Consider the following 25,061-nt stretch of genomic DNA (forward strand, 5'->3'; position numbering starts at 1 on the left):
ATTTCGTTTTTATTATTTCTCCCATTTCTTACCTTTCTCCTCTTTGAATGTTTGGTTTAATGTTTTCCACTCTAGTATTAAAATGTTGTGCTAATTTTACTAATATTTAATAAAATGGCACTGTTGTATCTTAATGCCAGACATTTTAAGACAAAAAGTCATCCCTCTGTTCTTCTTTGAACGTTTGCAAAATTCAACAGCAAAAATTGGCTGAAAGTTCTCTTGGGACTCACTTTGGGCCAGGAAATAAATATTGCAGAAGTTTCAACAAATGTTATCTTTAAAAGTATTGTTTCAGCAATAGAAAATGTAGAAAGCTATTAGAAATCCATGATTCGATCATTGGTATCTTGGTATAGTTCCACTTCTTTATGCCCCTAAAAATGATCATGGGGACACCAGTAAGGTAGACTCTACTATTCTAATAAAGTCTCCAACACCTTGCTAGTGTTCTGCCATTTCATATTTTAAGTTATTTCTCAATCCTTAAGAAATGCGCATGAGTTTTATAATCCTTTTACACATTCAATAGAACTGTAATGCATTTTTAGATATCATTGTTATTTGTTCGGGGCAGGCCAACATTGATTGTACTTGTAAGCCAATCTATGGCATTTTATGTAAAGCTAAAAGCCTATAACCATAGAAATAATTACTAATACAATAACATTTTATAGCCATGTATCCTGATGAACAACATTCAGCAGCTACGAGTGCAACTGGAGAAGATGTTTGAAGCAATGGGAGGAAAAGATGTAAGATTATGAAATTCTTAATTTATTTTTAGTTTTAAATCTTTTATGGTTTCTAATTTAACGAATTACATTTCTTATCAACCTTTAATCTCCTGTTATGTTCCACAATAGTTCACGTGTCAAAAGAAATCCAAAGATTGCGAGTGTCATAATGGTGTTACCATGCAAATTCTACCGTCTATGACATTGATTGATGAATTAAGCATTCATTGGCTAAACGGGTGGTTCGGCCCAACTTGTCCATGCTGGCCAAGCTCTCTCACTGAGCTAGTCCCAATTGCCTGCCCAATGCCAATATTCCGCCAAATCTTTCCAATACACTTACCTGGCCAAGAATCTTTTAAATGTTATAATAGTACCGTACGTGCTGGCTCTATGTGAACAAGTTGTCCTTCGGGTCCCTTTTGGTATATTTGGTCCATAGAAAGAAAATATTGTCTCCTATGTACGTTATTTTTAATGTTACAAAAACATGAACACGCACTCAGCTGGAGTGTTCCCAACTATCAAAATATAACTGACCTAAATTAAACTGGAGGACAACTGTTAGTGTTGATACCATTAGCATGGTATCATTTGTTTTTAATGTTACTGTACTATTGTCACTTTCCTTTGATTGATATGTGATTTCTAATGGTTCTTGCACCAGTAATCGCTATAAATAATGCACATTGCTCATTCCAGAACAGTGCTTCAGATACAAGTCCATGCATGGATGCATTGTCCTGATAGGCTTGTACATTTATGAAGAAGGTAAAACACTAAGAAAGTAGTATACTAAATGCGGTTAAGCTCATTATGATAGTTGCTTTTGACATTCAACTTCATTCTTTATTTTAGTTCAGTGCGCTGAATCACCATGTTCAGCTTGGCTAATGGTTTTCAGAATGCATGCCTGTATTTCAGAATGATTGCTATGTGTACTGTAAATGCATGTCTGTATTTGCAGCTGAATTCAGAAGCCAGTGACATTTTAAAAGAGCTGCAAATAAAACTCAACAATGTGCTTGATGATCTCAGCAGAGTGTTTGCATTAAGGTAGGGATATCAAAATCTTATAGGATTTAAGGTACACGTGCAATTAATCATGATCGGGTATATAAAGAAACTTAGGCAAAGATATTTAAGATATGGGTGTTTCTGTAAATAAGGGTGCCAACCTGGCCAAATTTGAAAGTTATTAAAACACAATGAAATATCACAGGAATAAAAATGGGCCTTTTGAGCCAATTTGTGATCAAAATTTGACCAAAATTTAATATTTTACAAAATTTGAATTTTTTTTTTTTTAATTTATAAAACTAACAAGACATGGGACACTTACTGATTTTGAAGCTCCCTTACAAAATGTCAGCACCTAACCCACCATGTGGCCCCTAGTTCATGCCAGGGTCAATGCTTGGCATCACCACCTCCCTCTGCAATTGGACACTGGATTTCCTCACCAACAGACCACAGTCTGTTAGGATCAACAACCTCACCTCCTCCACTCTAACACCGAACACCGCGCATGCCACAGGGCTGTGTGCTCAGCCCTCTCCTCTACTCCCTCTTCACCCATGACTGCGTCCCTTAGTATGGCTCCAACGCCATCATAAAATTTGCCGATGACACCACGGTGGTAGGACTGATCAGGGACAACAACGAATCAGCCTATAGGGAGGAGGTCCAGAACCTGGCAGCCTGGTGTACCAATAATAACCTCGTCCTCAACTCTAAGAAGACGAAGGAAATCATCGTTGACTTCAGGAAGACCAGAGGTGGCAGACATACCGCCATCCACATAAACGGAACTGAGGTGGAGCGCGTCTCCAACTACAAATTCCTCGGGGTACACATCTCAGAGGATCTGTCCTGGTCCCTCAATACCACCAAACTGATCAAAAAGGCGCAGCAGCGCCTTTACTTTCTGAGGAGGCTTAAGAAAGCTCACCTGTCCCCCCAGACCCAACTTCTACCGCTGTACCATCGAAAGCATCCTGACCACCTGCTTCACGGTATGGTACAGCAGCTGCACCACAGTTGACAGGAAGGCACTGCAACGGGTGGTGAAAACCGCACAGCACATCATCGGTGCCCCGCTCCCTGCCATGGATGCCCTCCACCGCAAATGGTGTCTGAGACGGGCCGGGAAAATCATCAAGGACCCCTCTCACCCTAACCATGGACTGTTTGCCCTCCTCCCATCAGGGAGGCGGTACAGGAGCCTCAGGTCTCGCACAAGCAGGCTGAGGAACAGCTTTTTCAATAACAACATTACACTGCTGAACTCACAGTCCCGTCGCTAGCTATCTTTAGACTCTCCCATTTGTATACATTTATTTGCCTATGTACCAGTTTAATTCATCCACAGTCCACACATTGTTAACCAGTATTTTTATTTCTACTATCTTGCACTATGACCAGACGCTAAACTGCATTTCGTTGTACCTGTACACGTATTTGTGCAATGACAATAAAGTTGAATTGAATTGAATATAATCGCATTGTTTAAATTAAAAAAATAAATCGCAACGAGTGCAAAAAAACCCCGTTATAGCGCTATGAATAGCATTGACAATGGGAGGGACTACAGAATGAGACATCGCTAAAATAGGCGAGCAAACTAGATTTTTATTTCATGATTTTAAGTTCTATTCATTGTTCAATATTAAGTATTTTAATGGAAAGCTTAAACACAAAATATAAACAATAAAAAAAGAAACAATAAATATAAAAACGGTTCACACATGACACATTTCACACGTGACCAAAGAGGCTGCTGCAAAAACCTGGGACATCAGAAAACCATCTAATCGGGTGATAAGTGATAAAAATCATAAGCATCAGAATTTGGCTTGTATAGTTATTTAATTGCAAAATTAATTGAAAAAGTTATATAATCTCCCAAGCTAGATACATCAACCTGATTGGTTCTTTGCATCTTAATCAAGCAAGTGCGGGCAGGAGTGTGTCGTGTGGATGGGATCTAACTCATTTTAGTCCATTCCATTCAGTCAATCAATAATATTTCAATGAGAGCTACTGGTCATTTATTTCATATTATTTTCTTGGTATTTAACTTTTACTTTAACAGTTACAAAGGCAATAGTATATCAAAAAGGGCAAATGTGCAACATTTTATGCCTTTGTTTTTCTTAAAGAATGATTTATGTTTAATGCTGTATTTAACATCCTTGCTTATATTCAGTTTTCAGCCTCATGTTGAGGAATGTGTAAAGCAGATGGGAGATATTCTCAGCCAGGTGAAAGGAACTGGAAATGTGCCTGCCAGTACTTGCAACAGTGTGGCCCAGGATGCTGACAATGTTCTCCAGCCACTCATGGACTTACTAGATAGCAAGTTAGTCAACATTTTCTCAATTTTTAAATTAGCATGTTTGCTGAGTTCGGCATGGACACTGAACCTGCACTGCACTCTCCTCCTTCAAAGCTAACATGTAAAAGAAGCCATCTGTGTGGAGTTTGCACATTCTCTCTGTTACCGCGTGGGTTTCTTCTGGGTGCTAAAGTTTCTTCCCACATTCCAAAGACATGGGTTTGTAAGTTAATTGTCCTCTGTAAAATTGACCCTAGGGTGTAGGGATTGGGATAACATGTGAAAGTGGGATAACGCAGAACGAATGTGAAAGGGTGATCAATGGTGAGCATGGACTCAGTGAGCCAAAGAGCCCGTTTCCATTCTGTATCTTCCAATCGATCAATCGATCAATCAAAAGCAATCTTTGCTTTCTTGATGTCAATGGAAATAAAAATCTAGTGAGGTGTTGACACAGCGAGCAAAATTGACATTGTCATTTTTATTTACTGTTACCAAAGGTTAAAGTTACCAGGGCGATCTTGGGGAAGAAAGGCATTATACCACATGCCATCTGCATTTCAAAACTGAATGAACTAAAGTTAGTTAGAATCCAAAGGACCCAAGTGGTTACTTTTACATGTTAGTTGTCATAAAATGAAATTAAAAAACCATGAAATCTACTTTGATTCTATCCTTTTGAAGCTTTCACAATATATTCAAAGGGAGAATAATGCATGAAATAGTGCAAAAGAGAAGTCTCTAAATTATATTTAAATATAAGCAATGTATCATGCATATACTCTGATAGGTTTAGGCTGTGTCTCAGCGGTAGTACTGATATCTCCCACTGAGAAGATTGTGGACTCCCACTCAAAAGACTTGAGCAGAAAATTTAAGTTGACACTCTAATAGAGTTCTGACGAAATGTGGCATTGCTGATGCTGATTTTTGGATGAGATGTTAAACCAAAGTTGCATCTGTCCCTGAGGTGATCATTATTTGCACAGATCATGGATATGCTCCTCAATAATTAATCTAATATTTATTCCTCAACTAAAATCATAAAAGCCAGATGATCGCATTGCTATTATAAGCATATGAATTATGAGCTTGAGTTGGCCACTCAATTTCTCAAGCCTGCTCCACTGTTTAATAAGTTTATACTGATCTGGCTTGTCTCCTGGATTATAACTGTGATTATATTTCAGAAAAAAAGCCATTCATGAAGGGCTTTTCTGAAATCAAGAAAATCAGTGTATAAATGTGTTGCTTAACTTCTTTATGGCAATGAAGGGCATAAACAGCATCAATTAGTTATATATTTTAGTGGCAGAAACTGCTGTTCGATAGATCTAAAGGCTTTCTGATCCCAGCACTAGCTTCATCTACCTTCCAGATGTTGCACAGATTTTACCCAGCTCAGCCAACTGCTGAAATTATTCAATTATTCTAATCTAGGGTGAAATTTACATTACATCTCATCCAAAATTCTTTATTCCAGAATACATTCTCTCATTCAGCAGCTCTCAGGCTTTCACTTTCTCAAATTTTAAAACTCATTTTTGTGTTCAAATATTTCCATTGTCTCTCCTGTCTTTTGTCCGTTTAACTTTATCTACCCAACCTTTCTCTGTGTTCTTTGTACATCTCCAAGTGTGGCTTTGCACAATCCTGATTGCTTCACTACATCTTTGCACTTTCACCTGCCTTGGACCGGTGGTATCAAGTTTCATTTTAGAAGTTCTGCACCTCTAAACAGTATAGCAGGTGAAAAACCTTTCCTGTAACCACCCCGCAGAAACGACCCACCATTGTCTCTTTAGAACACTAGTTTCATCGTAGTTGCCCATTAAAATTGCCACATAATCGCTTCTATTGACACGGGCAATTTCTCCATTAAACAATATAACATTCAGCCTTTAGTAGTTTTAGCTTACAATAACAAAAATAAATGTATTGCTATTGAAAAGACCATCATTTTTTTAAATCCTGCATGAAAAAACGAATTTTGTTATGGCAAATATGAAACTCTAGCCACTAACCCCCTTTCTCCCCCACCATTGACATGATTTTTAAAACGCTATTTTATATAACACAAGGTTACTTAGAAACACAACTAATGCGTAATAGCAGACTACGTATACTGTGGCTGAGTTGAAGGTGCTACGTAAAAAGTCATTGACTAGGTGTTAGTTTGAATACTGGTGCACACACTTGCTTCCTCTTCCAGTTTGACCCTGTTCGCAAAGATCTGCGAGAAAACAGTGTTGAAGCGCGTTCTGAAAGAATTGTGGAAGATTGTAATGAACATAATGGAGAAAACTATTGTCCTGCCACCTTTAACCGATCAAACGGTAAGCAGCAATTTCTACATTTCAATCATTGTTTGTGATTTAGTGCGATATCGCAACAAATTCATGCAGGGGCCAATTCAGCCAATTGCAGGATTGATCTGCAATGGCTGTGCAAGTGTTCATGTCAAATGTATTGTTAATGCTTTTTATTACATCATGATTTAGATGCATCATAGGAGGAAAATCTTCCACGTGGATTGGGTTGCCGACTTGATAGTTCTTAATGTATTATCTCAGTTAAGGAATTGATAAATGTAAAATTAAAATACTCTTCCAAACATTATTCTTACTTGGTAATGCCACAATTATGATGGAAAAAAAACGAAAAACTGACTGTTCCTTACATTATATAGGTTCCTTAAGTAAGGCCTGAGCTGGAGAAAAATAATGAAATTCCTTTGCTCTAGATATCTTGCTAGCTTTAAAAACTAATGGGAACAAACGTTATGTGAATCATTGTTGTAATTGCTTAATTCTTTCAGGATCTTAGGCATTTTTGCATCATTAAAATATAAAATGTTGTTACAAAAGCATTATGTGCACAGATGAATTTTACATTCTTTACCATGTAAATGTTTTTTAAAGCAGTGCAATTAAGATCCATTTGAAAGAATATATTTTAAGTAATTCAGATATTTACATCTCTGATCTTTATTGACAGTGCCTTTATTGATTTTTTTTTTAAATAATTAAGATTTGGCAATTTACCAAAGGGCCACAGAATCTAATAAGTTTTTTTAATGTTTATAAAATCAACTAATTTAAAAAGTTGCATAAAACTAGAAAAGTAATTTAAGTACACTGGTCTGATTATCGTTTTCTTTAATTGTTCTGCTCTCTGATTATGGCAGATGATTGTAAGTACAGCACTATGTGTCTGTCTGTCTGCTGTACGTTTAATAGAATTAGTCAGTAATGTGTGTGGCTGCGCTCGTTAGTGTATGCTGCCACAAGCTGGTGCACATGGCTGACTCTGGTTAATAATAACAACCTCTGCTGGGTTCCCATACCTGAAATTTCCCCTTGTTTTGTCACTTAAATGTTTGCTCTTTTGGATTATTTTTAAATCTGTCAAAAGTGTGTTGTATGTTTACAGCTCAATTCTGGATGTGTACATCAAGGAAATGTCTATCTTTGTAAAAGCTAACTGCTTGTATTTGTTGAAATGGTATTTTGTGTATCATTTGCTACCACTATTTAATTAATAGCTGCGGTATATGTGTTTTAAACTGCTGGCTGATTCTTTTTCTGCAAGAGATGCCCTGTCTGAAATGTATCTGCAATTATGTTTTATTCATTATTTGTAATAAGAGCTGGCAACAATGAAAAATGCTGCAATCTTAATCTAAAATTGTTTTTTAAGTACAGTCGGAATATAACCGTTTACCTCTTATTTGCTTTGATCATTGAGGAGGTGCAAGATTAGGTGATAGGCAGGGAACATATGCAGGTTATTTGTGATTAAAGGATCCTTTTACAACTGATGCTCACAAACACCGAGTAATTTTGAATTTTGTAAGAAGTTACTTCAAGCAAGCACTATGGATAATAAATATAAGTTTGACAAAAAATTCAAAACAAAAAATGCATTGGAGTACAACGCTTGTGTACAGCCCAATTTGGGTACAAATTGCAATTGTGAAATCAGATTCTCCTTGGATATTTTCAACCATGGTTTGATAACTTTTTGTTAAAGTGTGTTTTTTTTGTTGTATCAGCGTATTTTTGATGATCAGCGTGGATTCAGTGGGCCAAAGGGCCTGGTTTCATGCTGTATCTCTTAACTAAACCAAATATAAATGATTTTAGGAAGAAAATCTGCAAATTAAAATGTCCTCTTACAAGCAATAGTTTTGATATTTGGTCACAATGCAAAATAATTTTATTTTTGTACATTAAATGGTGTATTCTGGTATGCATAGGATCTTTAGCAGCGCTTCTTTTGACTTTAAATAAATTAGGAAAATACTAACATTTCTGATCCAGACTGTAAGATAAATTGAGTTCTATGCGACACATAAACCAAAAGAATGTTGAGGTGCTTTGCCAGCTCCTGTTCAACACAATAGAAATGCATCTAAAATAGCATAATCTAAAGGATCGTAAGTAGTGGCTAAGCGCAAAGAAGAGATTTATTATTTGTTACTAATTTTCTCTAAGAACAGCTAACTTCAGAAAATGTTCCAACATTCTATTACCTTTATTAATATTCATGGACTGAATGAAAGGATATTGCAAAATTAGCCTTAAGCATAATCTTCCTTGAGACTAGTTGTCAGACTCGGGTGATAGAATGTTTCTAGACATGTTAATTTTGATTGAGATTAGTCCAGAGGGCTGAACCACATACCGAACATAATTTTGTCCTACTGAAACTATGGTCTGCAATTTGTAATGAATAATTACTGTGAGAAAGCAGACCTTTTCATTAAAATGGATGCAATCTGTCATTATCTATAGAGCACACACATGCACAATTAAACGCAGATAGATAGATGTTGCAGAATGAAAGAAATAAAATGTTAGGTATTCCATCTAATTTCTAATTGAGATAATCTGAACTTTTAATTTGTTTTCGGGGATCTGGGCAACACAAGCAAGGTCAGCATTTATTGCTCATCCCTCTGCCATGTAGAGATGGTTAAGCCACTGCCTTGAACCACTGCGGTCCTTCTGGTGAAGGGACATTCACTGCTCTGTTGGATAAGGAGTTCTACGATCTAGACCCAGTGATGATCACATAGCAAAAAAGGAAAGGGAGCATCGGGAACAAAGGGAACGTCTTCCCGTACGCCTGCTGCCCATTAGTGTCATTGCAGTTCATGTTCTTCTGAATTGGTATAACTTGGATCTTATGATCAATAACTTCCCTATGTTTAGAACACAAAGTGCTGGAGTAACTCAGCAGGTCGGGCAGCATCTCTGGAGGACCCCTAGAGAGGTGACATTTTGGGCTGGGACCCTTCCTCAGACCCAGGTTTGCTACCGATGTTCTCACCCAGACGTCTGTCAACTATAGTTTCTTGTTTGCACTTCCCTTTGTTTATTTGTAGTGTAAAACTGAGGCACCATAAAATTGAGCAAAAGTGCTGGAGAAATGCAGCATGTCAGGCAGCATTTATGGAGGGAATGAACAGGCGACATTTAGGGTCGAGATCCAAATCGGTCTGAATCTGAACCCGAAATGTCTCAAACCAAAATGTTTCCTATCCATTCCCTCCACAGATATTGCCTGACCTGCTGAGTTACTCCTGCACTTTGTGTTTTACTGTAGAATAATAACAGCCATTAATTTAGGTGTTATCTCCATTGTCTATTTTTTTCTGACAAGCGATATCCTGGAGATGAAATAAACAGTGTGGAAGATAGTCACGACCATCCTGAGCACACAGAGGATTTAATACAAATTTATTCCAAAAAAATACAAATGCCTTCTACAATTATGTGGTGAAAATAGATATGCTTGTGTGAGTACCCAGCAACACATTTCTCCCACAAAACATTTATTTTGTTTCCAATGTTTACACAAATTACCAGTTACCACTAAATTCACAACATGATAAAGTTGCCTTGTCAGATCACAGAATATATAGCAGGTACAATTAAATGTTCATTAACATTTTAAAGCACAGAGTCTCTTCTCAGTTCTCAATTATTTAAGTCGGCAAGCCAAAAATATATATTGTGATGTAAATGAAGATTCTCTGACAGAACAGAGGATAAATTGGTATAGATTGGCATGGAATCTAAACAACAGTGCCATTACATTTCTGTCATCAGGCAGACATGAGCCACTCTGTCTAAAATTTGCATCTAATTGTTCTTGTGTGTTAAATGAGGATAATTTGGGCAATTGTTCATTCAAATTGTGTTTATTCATCATCCTTATCTTCCGAACTTACACTCATTCCTGGTTAAGGACTGCTAGGATTTTACATTTTGTGTTCTTTGTTTTTTCAAACCTCTGCTAATGTCTCCACTCCTCCCTGAGACATTTATGCCTCTTCTGATTTCTAGCACAGCTCCGATTTTTAATTGTTCCATTCTGGACAGCTGTGAATTCATGCTCTCAAGATGGCTACCCATTAATTCCTTTCCTGTCTCTTCCTGTCTCTTCACCTCTGTACTTTGCACCATCTGGGAAGAGGTACAGGAGCATTAGCTGCAAAACCAGCGGGATGCTCCTCAGCTTCTTCCCGCAGGCTATAAGACTGATAAACGGACTTTGCCCCCTGCCAAAGTATCGCGCACCAACCACCAACCTTGACACACTGCAGCAGAGCCACTGTCGTGCCGCTGCCGATCGGAACGCTGGTGATGTTTAGTAGAGAGTAGAGTGTTTCATTTGTTCATGATATATGTATTTTTATTTCTATTTATTTTTTACTGCACACTGAATGGACACTGGTTGAGCAACGTTTTTTTGTTTCCTCAGGGTATGTGAGTACCCAGGAAAATGACAATAAAGATATACTATACTATACTTTTCAGATGCAATTTTGTTGAAGCTTTTGCTCACCTGCTCTAATGGGTCAGATCAGGCTAGACCAGGCCTTCTGACTGGACCGTCTGCCTGCGGACCCATACGCCTGTTCATATACTGATTGCGAGCCCCTACACCCAGTAAACGTCCAGTGTGGCAGCAGGCTTGAAGCAGCATTATATCTCAGACACCATGTTCAGACCCCATGCAGTTCACCAGCCGTCAAAGGCTTTTAATTACAACTAATAGACATTTTAATTATTAATAGTTAAAAACAAATTTATAATGATCAAAATGTAATTAAAATATCAATACGTAATTAAAACATTTAAATCAAAATGAATAAGTAAAGCCTTTCTCTGCACTTTTATTTTGCACAGGGGCAAAATGCTGATTGCAGCCAAATAGTAGACAGTCTGATGTGCTGGCCCATGACCTTTAGCATATGCCAGAGTTCTGCATGTGACTAACACATGCGCAGAAATTCAAAATGATGGATAATCAGCAGTTTCCTTTCCTTTGGAAATATCAGTCAGCACAATTCAGCACATTACCTCTGTGTAAGATTCTGTATCAAATTTTAGTTACTAGTCCTTTTGTGAAGTACCTTGGGATATTTTATTATGTTAAAGATGCTATATAAATGCATGTCACTGTTCTTCAGTTCATTCATGTAGTACGGTATTGCTACATCATGTTTTTGAGATTCTCAATACGCATATTGTTCTATTATATTGAAGTCAACCTAAGCATAGCTTTGCCTGAATTTCCTGCCTAGTTTTATGTCTGTCAATCTTATCAGCTGCTGTTTTAAACATTTGTATTGTAGAACCTCAACTCCAGTTTGAATATAATAATATCATGTATCTTTATCAGATATTTAAGATGGATTTCACAGCCGTTTCATGTTTTAATTTAAAATAATTCTCTCCCTATATATAAGTGGTTACTATTATATATTTTTTGTCAATAACATTCTGCAATAAATAGATGAGCAATGTGTGAAAAGGTAATAAATATTCTCTTTTCAGGGAAGGGTGAAGCTTGTCTGTCACAGCGATGTAAGAAAATCATTTGGTGTTGAATGTGTCTGTGACTGTATTTTGAAAAAGTATTGTGAAGTGCAAGATTGTTACAGCTTTTTTTAATACTATTATTTCAGCTGAGTATTGGCATTCATTGTATATGTTTCTTTTTCAAAGGGAACGCAACTTATTTTCAACGCTGCAAAAGAACTCGGGCAACTTTCAAAACTAAAGGTAGGAGTACAGTGCATCTTAATCTATATCTTTGCCAGTGTAACCATGGCAAGCATCCATCAGATGAAATAAACTCTAATATTTCTATTGCTTAGTGAATGTGATTCCAACCAGTACTTTAAATTATATTAAGTACAAGTGTAGTTTATAGGGGATAGAGCCTTTTCTGTTGCTGCTCCGGCACTCTGGAACACCTTGCCGTTGCACATCAGACAGGCCCCCTCACTGTCCATCTTCAAATCCTCCCTAAAAACATATTTTTATTCTTTGGCTTTCGACACTGGCTGAGGCATTGCTCCTGTTTTTAGTGCTTTTAATTTTTAGTGTGTTTTTTATAGTCCTTCGTTTTACGGTTTTTAATGGTTTTTAATTGTTTGTAATAGCTTTTTGTTCATGATTTCTCATGTACAGCACTTTGTGGCAACTGTAGTTGTTTAAAGTGCTCTATAAATAAAGTTATTATTATTATTATTATTATTATTTATCACACAATTTTGTTGTAAGTCTAAACTTCCAAAGATTTAGTTGTTTTCGAGACCGAAAACTAAATGTAAGAATGAAGTGCTATCGTGTCTTAATTTTCTTTGCAACTGCTGACTTTTCCAATATTATCCTATTAGTCTATTTTAATACACATTCTGCTAACTTGTTTTTGATCATTCAATTATAAGAATCTCCTAAAAGCTCATAGAAGGTTTTGTTGTGGTGTTCGATAGAATAAGGCCCATTTGGGATCAAAGTATTATGTGTGCGCAGGTAGAGGACGTAAGTGAGGTTTAGTTTAGAGATACAGCATGGAAACGGGCCCTTTGGCCCACCGTGTCCACGCTGACCATCAATCACACGTTCTATGTTATTCCACTTTCTCATAAACTCTCAACACATTAGGGGCAATTTAGAGAACCCATTTAACCTACAAACCTGCACGTCTTTGGGAAGTGGGAGGAAACTGGAGAACCCGGAGGAAGCCTACGTGGTCACATAGAGAACATGAAAACTTCACACAGTAAGCACCCGAGGTCAGATTGAACCCGGTCTCTGGCGTGTGAGGCAGCAACTCTACCTGCTGCGCCATCGTCTTAAATTAATACTTCTCATCTTTATTCAGTAAGGAGAAGGACATTATAGTAAAATAATCCCTAGTGCCAGATGAGACGTATTGACCTGCTGATAAGGGAGACAAGAGAAAGGACTGGTGAGGCCACGATAGATTTTTAGCACTTTACTAGCTGCAGATGAGGTACTTTGTGACTGGAGGGCAAGAAATGTGGTACTTTAATTCAAGTACCTTTATTCATTTTAACGTGATAGGAAAATTATTGGAAAAAATAAGGAAATAGCAAAAATTAATGAGAAATTCCATTAGTTTTATGACTTTTATTTTGATGTATGCTTTATTGTCCTTTATGATAAATTATTGTCTGATTGTACTTTTCAGGATCATATGGTCAGAGAAGAAGCCAAAAGTCTTTCCCCCAAACAGTGTGCTGTAGTGGAGCTTGCACTTGATACTATTAAGGTAATCAATACTTGTATTTCATAAACAATTTGTCCTTATAGTTTCTATGTGTAGACGTTCTTACACTACAAGTTTTTCGAAGCAGCGCTATTCAATATAGAAATTCTACAGAGAAAAGTAAAATTAACAATGTTAGATGTTCAGGAACATGAGATATTGGTGAAATATCTAGTATCAGACTGTGCATCATTACATATCATTTAGTTGGAGTGGTAAATTGAGATTATATTGCAGACATAATAAATTACAAATGCTGGAATCTTGAACAAAACACAAAGTGCTGGAGGAACTCAGTGGGTCAGGGCACTATTTGGGACAAGGGCATGTATTAAGATTGTGTTGCAATCTAATACATTCAGACTTCAGATGTTATGTTATGGCTGTACAAACCATTGTGAGGCCACAGTTGGAGTATCATGTTCAGTTTTGGTCACCTTGCTATAGGAAAGATGTTGTTAAGCTGGAAAGAGTGCAGAGAAGATTTACGAGGATGTTGCCAGGACTTGAGGGCCTGAGCTTAAAGGGAGAGGTTGGGCAGGCTTGGACTGTATTCCTTGCAGCATAGGAGGATGAGAGGTGATCTTATAGAGGCGTTTCAGATCATGAGGGGAATAGATAGGGTCTTCTATCCAGAGTAGGGGAATCAAGAACCAGAGATTGGACGAGAAAGATTTAATAGGAATCTATTAAATGGATGGTATATGGAATAATCTGCTGGAGGAGATAGTTGAGGCAGAAACTATAATGACATTTAAAAGACATTTAGACAGCTACGTGGATAGAAAAGGTCTAGGGGGATATGGGCCAAATACATGCAGGTGGGACTAGTGTAGATAGAGCACCTTGGTCAGAATAGACAAGCTGGGTGGAAGGGGCTGTTTCCAGACTGTATAACTCTATACCGTAATTTCATTTTCTTGCTTGCGCATTATTAATATTTTTTCCATACGTTTACCTAATTCACACGGTGATCTTGCAATTGACTTAACCTAGCATTGTATCTTGGAAGAAATTTTAGTTCTGATGTCTTGTGGAGCTGATTGAGAATCTCTCATGATTTAGCAATATTTCCATGCTGGTGGAGTTGGCCTAAAAAAGACCTTTTTGGAAAAGAGCCTTGATCTGCAATCTCTACGGTATGCTCTGTCGCTGTATACACAGGCCACTGACACCCTCATTAAAACATTCATCCAATCTCAGTCATCTCAGGGTGAGTACAGCTTTGGTGACTCCTTCCTGTATGCTAGATGCATGTTATCTGGCATTATCTTCTCAAGTTTTATTCTGTGTTTAATGTGTATTCTGTAGCATATGGATATTTTCAGATTAATGTAGATATTGTTTTGATCTATATAACTGATTGCATAACATAAATAGTTGAAATCCCATTGTTTATCATTGTTCCTGTTTGAAAATCTAACAAAATTGTACTGGTGTATTCATTATTACTTTACCAGCAAAGTGTGTACAAAAGTAAAGTTAAAACAAAACATATGAATAAATATGGACAAATGTGAAACTGCAGAGGCCAGAATCTTGACTGAAACACAAAGTGCTGCAGGATTTAAGTGGGTCAGGCAGCATCTGTAGAGGGAATTGGAACAAACGACATTTCGGGTCAGGACCATTCTTCAGACTGATTAGAGTAGGGGGAGAAACCTGGAAAAGAGAAGTGGAGGCAAAGCGTGGCAAGTGTTAAATGGATACAGGGTGGAGATGGCAGATGGGTGGAGTAAGTGTAATTCCAACTAATGTACACCTTTATGGAAGATGAGAAAGCTTAGTTTCATTAGGAAAACCACTGGATGTCGACAGTAATAGAAAATTAAAGTTGCACGTGCTGGGAATATGAATAAAAATCGGAAATTGCTCAGCATGTCTGGTAACATCCGTGGAAGGAGAAACCCAGTAAGCACAATAAGCTTTTCAGTTTGTGACTCCTTCATCAAAACTAGGAAGCTGAGAAAACACATTAGCTTTGGGTTACAGAGAGGGTCACTTGGCAGATGAGATGGGGTTGCATAATCACAGAGATTATCATTGATAGGGTGTAATCAGGAGATCCCAATGTTTAATGAACTATCTAGTGAATAAATTAATGTGCAATAAGAGAGAGACAGAAAACAAAGGGACCTATTAAAGTTCTGAAATGCACGCCAGAACTGTTATTGAAACCGGAAATCTAAAAAGAAAATGCTGGAAATGTTGAGCATGCCCTCTGGAGTGAGGAAAACTTAGATAATGTTACCGATTGATAATCCAAACCTGATATTTGATAGACGTGGTGCCAACATTATGATCATCGAGGTCCCAGTGTATCTAAGTCATTGTGCCCTTGAGAAGGCTGCAACAATTATATTTTAGAGATTTTAAGATGCTGTCAGATTTATTTTACACAGTATGTCAATTTCATACAATATCTATTCATCTGGATGTTCGTATCTTAATTATACTGTGCTCATCAGTTTTTGACAAAAATCTAACTTGCTAACAACATTTTTACATCATTTGCTTGTATCTTCCTTTTGTATCCTCTACTTTATTCTAACCAATGTGAAATCAATAATGCTAATAGGAGAAGAATTCTTTGTCTAGGGTTGACCAAGAATCAATGGAAGCAGTGCGATCTAACATAGAAACAATTACTCCATGATGCTAGAGCAAAAATACTGCACAGATTGGAAATAGAAATAGCAAAAAGTTGCAAAATACTCAGCACATCAGACACTGATTGATTAAGAGAGAAACAAAGCAACTTGTGTAAAATATATTGATTTGCACAGTCATTTGCCACATAAATTGTGGATGCAAGAGCAAGAGAAAGGTTTTGTCGGGCATTGCCTGTATCTAGATCCAGCAACACTGAATGATTTGCAATTCATTTTCCAAGTGGTGGCATTTTCACATGGCTACTGGACTTCTACTTCAAGGCGATCATAGGTCGCTACTTTTGAAGTCTTACCAAATTGCTGTAGTGCACTTTGTAGAAAGTGCGAGCTGCAGCCTGGAGTTGCAGTGGTGGAGGAAATGAATGATTAGCAGTGTTGGTTTGGTACCCTATCTGTTGGTTGTTTGAGATGGTGCTGCACTCATTTGATCAAATTGGAAATATTCCACTGCACTTGTGCATTCATTATAGTTGATGGAATGGCTTTAGTTGTTAGTAGCAATTTGTGCCTCGGGGTACCCAGGTTTTAACTTGATATATGTGCATTAGAAATATTGTTGAATGTCAGGAGAAGATGGTTAGACATGTCTAGTGCCAATGTTATTTCCCACTTTTTATCGCATGTTGAATGTTTCTAGCTGCAGGCAAGGATGATCTGAGTGCTGAAGGCATTTCAACACAGTGCAAAATCCTACTTCTGACCTTGCTTTGAAAGGACAGCATTGATAAATTAATACTGGGGAATCTGGATTTCATTGCCACAGACAGTGGTCAGAGTGTTTGTTATTTTTAAAGCAGAGATTGATAGGTTCATGATTAGTAAGGGGTGTCAAAGGTTACAGGAAGAAGACAGGAGAATGGGATTGAGGGGGGAATATAGATCAGTCACGATTGAATGGTGGAGCAGACTCAATGAGCCGAATGGCCTAATTCTGCTCCTATGTCTTGTGAACTTATAAGGTACTTGAAGGACGTGATTAAGCTCGAGATGGTGCGGAAATGATTCACAGGAATGTTCCCTGGACCGGAGGGTTGAGTAATGAGGAGAGATTGGTTAGGCTGGAGATAGACACAAAATGCTGGAGAAACTCAGCGGGACAGGTGGCATCTTTGAAGGCATGGGTGATGTTTCGGGTCGAGACCCTTCTTCAGACTAGAGTCGGGGGAATGGAAAACTAGATGTGTAGACAGTGATGCAGAGAGATATAGAACAAATGGATGAAATATATGCAACTGTTTCCCCAGAACATAGACGGCAGAGAGGTGACCTTCTAAGGGCTTATGAAATATGAAGGGCAAAGATAGGGTAGATAGTCACAGTCTTCTTTTCCACGTTAGGATTAAAGTGGAACTGAGGGGTAAGTTTTTCACACAGAGGGTGGTACGTGCATGGAAAGATCCGTCAGAAATTGGGGTAGTGGCAGGTGCAATTATAAGTTGGCCAAAGGCCTGTTTTAGTGCTATATGACACAAGGGAGGGAAGGTTGGAGCAATTGGACTTATCAACACCAATATTAACTGGTTTCCTGGGTAGCTGGAAAATGCCAGTTGTAAATCTGAAAATAAATAGCTGTCGAGTAATTCCTTTCCTATTATCTAATGGCATTAAACAGCATTTTGTTTTGCCTTAATCATGTTTTAAAAGTGTTGTGACAATTCAAATCAACATTTTCTAAGTTCCAAGAACACTCTTATTGGACTTTATTTTACATTACTGTGATGTATCAGTTTCAGAATGTGGTATCATTTTGACCTATTGCAAGATTACATAGATGCTGGCACATAGCTTTGCAGCACAGGAGGCAACCTGTAAAGGGAACTGAACAATATAAGCAGTACTCTTCCACAAATAGGAGAATATTGGTTCTTCAAGAACTGAAGTGAGGAGAGAAGGGACGAGTGCGTGGAAGGACCTGGAGACATTACCCATAGGAGATGTGTTCTTTGTACAAAGGAGCAACACAGATCCTCAAGGACTTCAGACAGCCAGGCACTTGTAAAAGCGGCTAGCTAGCCAGGGTTGTAATTAATAGAATCAGCTTTTGGTAGGTACTTGGCTAGAAAGAGCATAGAGGGAAACAGTGTTAACGTAAGCTAATGGTTTTAATGTACGTATACATCACAGTTTCTAGGTTGAGGTGGGCCAAAGAGCCTGTTTCTATGTGGTGTACATTTCTGACTGAAATGAGTACAATTTATTAATTCTCCTGCAATTGCAAGAGTTGTTACACTTATCCCTATACCTCCTCCCTCACCTCCATCTAGTGTCCAATGTTCCCTTCTTTACATCAGCGAGACCAAGCATAGACTGTTTTGTCCAACACACTTGTCTGCAAAGGCTTACTGGATATCCCGGTTGCTAACCATTTTTACTGTGCTTCCCGTTCCCATACTGGCTTTTCTGATCTGAGCCTCCTCCAATGCCAGAGTAAGGCCACATACAAGCTGGAGGAACTAAACCTCATATTCCGCTTGGGTAGCTTACAACCCAACGGTTTGTACAATGATTCTCCAATTTTTGGTAACTACAAACCCTTCCCCCTGTCACTTCTACTCCCCCACCTTGACATACTAGTCGATTTCTCCCCTTCCACTTACAAATCTTTCTCTAGCATCACAACTCTTAACTCTTCAATCCTTTTGTCTCAAACCATTTATCTTTTCATCTTTGGCCTTTGTCTACCATCTGCCTATCAAAGAAAACCCTCACCTGTATCAACCTGTTAGCTACCAGGCTTTGAACTGCCCCTCCTCTCTTTCAGCTTTCTTTCCACCCCTTCCCCACATTCGGTCTGAAGAAGGATCCCAACCCGATGCTCTCCAGATATACTGCCTGACTGCAGAGTTACTCCAGCACTTTTTCTTGCAATTTATGAGTGTTTACCTTTTGTGGAAGCTTGCAGTACTAGCAAATTCCCGTGAGTGCTCTGTGTATCGTCTGGACCGGAGTTAAAATGGATGTCTTCTTTCCCTCTGCTATATGGAGCTTGGGTGATCTCCCTAATGAAGCATTTGGTGAGCATCATGCTACTCCTAACTATTTTGCCCCTGGAACCTTTTGGGGCACCAACAGGGAATATACTTATAACCATATAACAATTACAGCATGGAAACAGGCCATCTCGGCCCTTCTAGTCCATGCCAAATTCACCTTTTCGGCAGTGGTGCACCTTTGCATCAGACAAGTGACCATTGTCATTTTCTGCCCTAGCATTGCCAATTGTTTTGACTGTTTGCAGTTGAAGTAAGTGGCCATTTAGAGTTGAAGCTCTGGCTTGATCAGTGCAAGTGTATGTGCTTATTGACTGCTTATACAGTGTAATGGGGATTCCTTCAGAGCACACAGCAATTCTTATCATGTGGAAGGGCTTCCAATCCACCAAACAGCAGGGCAAGTAGACCTTTCTGTACGGATGCACAACATTTGGATTGCTGCCATGATGCCTGTTGCAATTCTCCTTCCATCTGCGTCATGTCTTCAAACAGTGTTAGCAGCTGTTTTCTTAAATAAGAGTGATAGCCATTTTGAACATGGCAAACCATCAGCTTTAGATGCCTTGAGCAATCGGAAGGTATTCTTTATTACACAACAGTAGGTCTCCAGAATGATGGTGGTCTGCCGCGCAATGTACGAGTGAATGTGGCACGGGGCGCAGAACAAGATGAGCAGTGCAGAAGGGTCTTGAAAATTGGTGCTGGCATGTTGTCAGCATAGGTACACTTGTCATTTCCACATTTCATCCATTCACATATTAGAATACCATTTGCTTGTTGGTAAAAATGGTTAATAGTAATGGCATTCATTGTGGGCAAGCTCTTTTTAATTTCATTATGTGTTTGATATTGATTGCATTGTCCACGGGCAAAGATTTCATATTCAAGGCTTGCAACATCATGCCTGACATTAACTCATTTAATCTTTCCCCAAGAATACATAGTGTGGCTTCAGCCCTTACTATGGGTTTTTTTTTTGTCACAGTTCCAGAGGTAGTCTGTTTATTGTTAATCTTTGGTAGAGTTTCTTGGTCTTGTTAATTAGGGCTTTATCAGCCCTGAGCCAGCTAACATTGACTCAATGCTTGACAAAAGTGCTGGAGAAACTCAGGGGGTGCGGCTGCATCTATGGAGCGAAGGAAATAGGCAACTTTTCAGGCCGAAACCCTTCTTCCGACTGAACTCAATGCTTCCCTGTTTCCCTCGCCTTATATAGAAACAGAGACCACAGAAAGGTACAGCACCCCACTTTCTGTGACAACCACAATGCCAGTCTAATTAATCCCATCTGTCTGCATATTATCCATATTCCTCCATTTCCTTGTTCATGTGCCTGTGCAAATGCCTGTTAAATGTTGCTATTCTCTCTGCTTCTATAACCTCATCTGGCAGCACATACAAGGCACTTACTATGCAAGAAAATACCTGCCTTTAAACTTTCCCCCATCTCACCTTAATCTGATGCTGTCTGGTATTTGACATTGCTGAAAAAAGATTCTGATTATCTACACCTCATAATTTTATACTTCTATCTGAGGGAAGAAGGTCTCCCCTCAGTCTCTGATAGCCCAGTGGAACACAATTCATATTGATTCCACCACTCCTTAATCCAAGTAGCATTCTGGTGAATTGCTTTTGCACCCTCCCTAAACCCCACATCCTTCCTATAATACAATCAACTCTAAGATTGGTTAGGCCTGATATTAAGATATTTTATTCTACTCCAGCTTTGAATTGAGTAATTTTTTTTTAAATTTCCCTACAAAACCAGTAACAAAATGTGATTGAGGAGAATAAAGCTTCAGTTACTCAACAGCTTCAAATTGAAACTGATTATGAACATCGCTTTAAACAGCTGCATGGTACTCTTCAAATTACATGAACATCTACCATGCAGCTTCAAAGACTCTTGTGAAATATAATAGAAATCTAATTAGAAGCTAGTCAGTTAAATTAATAAAGGTATGGTACTGGGTGATTTAATAAGTTGCAGTAGGACCCTGCTCAATTTTGAAGAAAGACGATTTGCAGTTTGAGCACCTTTTATCAAACATAATTGGCAGCAAGCAAAGAAGCATTCTAATCTGAAAGACAAATTACCTGACAGCTTCAAGGAGGGAATGTCAGAGCCGTAATACCCAGGCAGGATTTAAAATCAGGAAGTCAGAGACTAGAATTAGAAGGATGAGGAAATACATCCAAGGAACTTGTTACAGAATTTTAGACGAGTTAAATGGGTGTTAAATCATGGAGGAGAGTTTCAGTTAAAGATGAGTGAAGGTGGAGCAGCATTGGACAATGATTTAGAGGTGTAAGTAGGCGATGTTAGAGATTGTAGTTTGGCATTCATGGCTGGTTCATAAGATACGGCTGTGAATGGTCATCTCAGCCTTGGACAGCTGCCAAGGAGTGAGAGTGTGATTTAATTGAAATAATTTTCAGTTCTTCCAGGAACGAATGTCAGGCAAACAAAGTGATAAATTAGGCACTGGAGAGTTTGAGAGGGGTAAGCTTAAGTTGAGGCTTGATGCCATCATATGTATGAACCAGATGTGTGTTTGGATGATGTTAGTGGTAGCAACTGGATTGTAAAAAAAAGGGGGAAAATTTAGTTTCTAGAAAACATCAGAGTTACCAGTGCAGGACCAGGAAAAAATAATTGCAGATGATTCTTTGATTATTGCAGATAAATGAGAATGCAATCCCATGTTGCTGGATAACAGAAGTGTTGAAACTTTCTCAAATGATGTCAAATTATTCTAACAAATAATTAGAAACCAGTTTACAATGGCAAGATCATTTAAATATCATTTGTAACAACAATCTGCCTCTGGATAAATATTTTCTTTCTTGGATTCAAATGGGGTTGGGTAGTCACTGTATTTTTGTAATTTATAAGCACAAACCACCTTTCATTCTGTCTTAATTGGCATTAAAGTGTTTGCATCCCATGACTGTGGTAAAAACACAATTGGAATGTTTTAGTGTCTAAATGTTTTCATCTGTCCTATGCTGTTATGATTGAAGGTTTTGTAGTTTCTCCACTCAAAATCTACTTTATTTTAAAACCAAGAATTTAGTTTGTTTCAAAATAGGGGTTACATAGAAACAGAAACATAGAAAATAGGTGCAGGAGGAGGCCATTCGGCCCTTCGAGCTAGCACCGCCATTCATTGTGATCATGGCTGATTGTCCCAAATCAATAACCCGTGCCTGCCTTCCCCCCATATACCTTGATTCCACTAGCCCCATAGAGCTCTATCCAACTCCCTCTTAAATCTATCCAGTGACTTGGCCTCCACTGCCCTCTGTGGCAGGGAATTCCACAAATTCACAACTCTCTGCGTGAAAACTTTTTTTCTCACCTCAGTCTTAAATGGCTTCCCCTTTATTCTAAGACTGTGGCCCCTGGTTCTGGACTCGCCCAACATTGGGAACATTTTTCCTGCATCTAGCTTGTCCACTCCTTTTTATAATTTTATATGTTTCTATAAGATCTCCCCTCATCCTTCTAAACTCCAGTGAATACAAGCCTAGTCTTTTCAATCTTTCCTCATATGACAGTCCCGCCATCCCAGGGATCAATCTCGTGAACCTACGCTGCACTGCCTCAATCACAAGCATGTCCTTCCTCAGATTAGTAGACCAAAACTGTACCCAATACTTCAGATGTGGTCCCACCAAAGCCCTGTACAACTGCAGAAGAACCTCTTTACTCCTACACTGAAATCCTCTTGTTATGAGGGTTAAATGGACAAAACAGAATTTATGTAGATGAAAGCTGGTGGGACATTTGCAATAAATCCATATTTTAGTTAGCAATTAATTCAAATTAATGTTTTTAATCCAATTTAGTAATAAGTTCTCCCTTCTACATTTTCACAATCATCCTAAATTTACCAGGTAAAACAAGAATCAAGAGTGTGGTAGCTTTGCGGTTACTCTGGTTAATTAACAGTTCATTAGGGAAGCTAGGAAAATCACATTCTGGTAATTAAGTAAAAGGATCTGCTATTTTTATTCGCACTTGACCTACAACAGAGTCCTGATCTGCAATAAAATGGTTAAATTTTACCAGCCCTGTGAAGTAACACAGCAGCCTGGCACCAGGGATAATAAACATTAGCCACCTGTTATGCTCACATCCAATGATTATTAAGATTAATCTTAATTAAAATTTAAGATTTTAGACCAATCTAAAATAGTGAATTTGATTTTCTATATCAGTTAATGTTCTTAAAGATGTGGATGAAAATTATTGTATACTATTTGAATATCTTAATCGATATATATAATCTGAAATATCGGTATGTATATTGGATTCTCTGCATTGTTTTCTCAGACTAATGCTAACTGTGTTGGATAGTGGTAAGACTTGGAACATCTGGCTCCTTTATGAAACATTGAGATCATTCAGGATAATATTTAGTTGAATATATCCAGAAAACAGGTGTCTCATTTTTTGTACGCCAAATATACTGAATTAGCATTTTCAAATATTACTTCATCTCTTACACAACTACATGAACAAATCCATAACGTGATTTTTTGAAAGGTAACGGAAATTTCAGTTTCTTTGTTTTTGATTTCTACAAGCTCTTAGCTCAAAAGTTAATGTACTTTTTTCCAATAATCTTGTGTCTAAATCTGTTTCTTAGGTCAACTGATATGTCTGTCTTCTGTGCATATTCTCACTCCAATTTCTTTTTCTTTACATTGTCGCCTGCCGTCTGGCTTTGATATCACAACTCAGTGCATGGTGGGAAGGGTATTAGGTTTACCCATAGCGAGGAGGTTTATCCTGAAAAGGGTATGTCTGAGCGTAATGTTGCCATTAATGGCAGCATTAGAATGTCTGGGCTTGAAACAACTGTTCAGTTGATACCTAAGTGGGGCATAAAAGAATCTAAAACTAAGCAACACAAACTGAGCAGTCCTTGTGCATGTTTTTGCAGCAAGCAGCTTTCTACAGATAATCAACACACAAAGTAGTGATTTGCTTGTTACATTTATAATTAGGGAGGATTTTTTCATTTGGGTTAAAGAAAAGGTCTTTGCAAGACCCTGAAATGGAATTTCCTCTGAAATAATATTCAGTTTGTAAGGAGAGAAAAAAAAGTTTGAATATCTTTTGAGGAATAGTAGCTTTTAGAAGATTTACAAAATCTATTGTTTTTGATAATATCACTGCTTGGCTACATAGTCTAATTTTTGAAGTCACACCAATTGGATTTAAGCTCCCAACAAACTGAATTAAAGCATTTGTCATGCAGATTCGAATGTAGACTGGTGTCTGTTATTTTTAATTGCATCAAACTCACCAGAACAGAACCAGTGGCATTATGGTGGCTGAAACATTGCTTGCACTGGGTTGGAGGGAGAGGAAATATTAACTGGTTAGATTTATGCATGTCACTCATGGCTATCCCACTTAATAAATTAGTCGTTCACTGGGGCTCACTTCGCATACAGTGAGTTTTGCACTGAATGCTTTACACACAGTTAATAATCATAATTAAGAGGGCCTTCATATTTCTTTATAATTTTATAGGATCTGGTGTGGATGATCCGGTGGGAGAAGTATCTATCCACGTTGAGCTTTTCACTCATCCAGGAACTGGAGAGCACAAAATCACAGTGAAAGGTTGGTTGCAATACAATACGATAGAACTTTATTCATCCCCAGAGGGAAATTGGTCTGCCAACAATCCATGAACATCATCCACAT

At 38.1% G+C, this 25,061-nt stretch overlaps 1 protein-coding gene across 10 annotated transcripts in view; it reads left to right on the forward strand.

Moving 5' to 3' along the window:
* The window catches only part of unc13a (unc-13 homolog A), a 169,306-nt gene that overhangs the window by 139,395 nt on the left and 4,850 nt on the right, over positions 1-25,061 (forward strand). For 3 of the 10 annotated variants that reach the window (XM_033046858.1, XM_033046856.1, XM_033046861.1), the window contains 10 exons: positions 678-755; positions 1,705-1,793; positions 3,946-4,098; positions 6,287-6,410; positions 7,262-7,267; positions 11,925-11,954; positions 12,096-12,152; positions 13,591-13,671; positions 14,734-14,881; positions 24,885-24,977. In XM_033046858.1, the coding sequence (XP_032902749.1) occupies positions 678-755; positions 1,705-1,793; positions 3,946-4,098; positions 6,287-6,410; positions 7,262-7,267; positions 11,925-11,954; positions 12,096-12,152; positions 13,591-13,671; positions 14,734-14,881; positions 24,885-24,977 (859 nt within the window). Of the gene's footprint in view, positions 1-677; positions 756-1,704; positions 1,794-3,945; positions 4,099-6,286; positions 6,411-7,261; positions 7,268-11,924; positions 11,955-12,095; positions 12,153-13,590; positions 13,672-14,733; positions 14,882-24,086; positions 24,564-24,884; positions 24,978-25,061 lie in introns of those variants that run through there. The other 7 variants (XM_033046865.1, XM_033046864.1, XM_033046860.1 and 4 more) reach the window with 5 other exon arrangements.

Source organism: Amblyraja radiata, chromosome 29, assembly GCF_010909765.2.
Source record: "Amblyraja radiata isolate CabotCenter1 chromosome 29, sAmbRad1.1.pri, whole genome shotgun sequence".
In the NCBI taxonomy this organism is placed as follows: Eukaryota; Metazoa; Chordata; class Chondrichthyes; order Rajiformes; family Rajidae; genus Amblyraja; species Amblyraja radiata.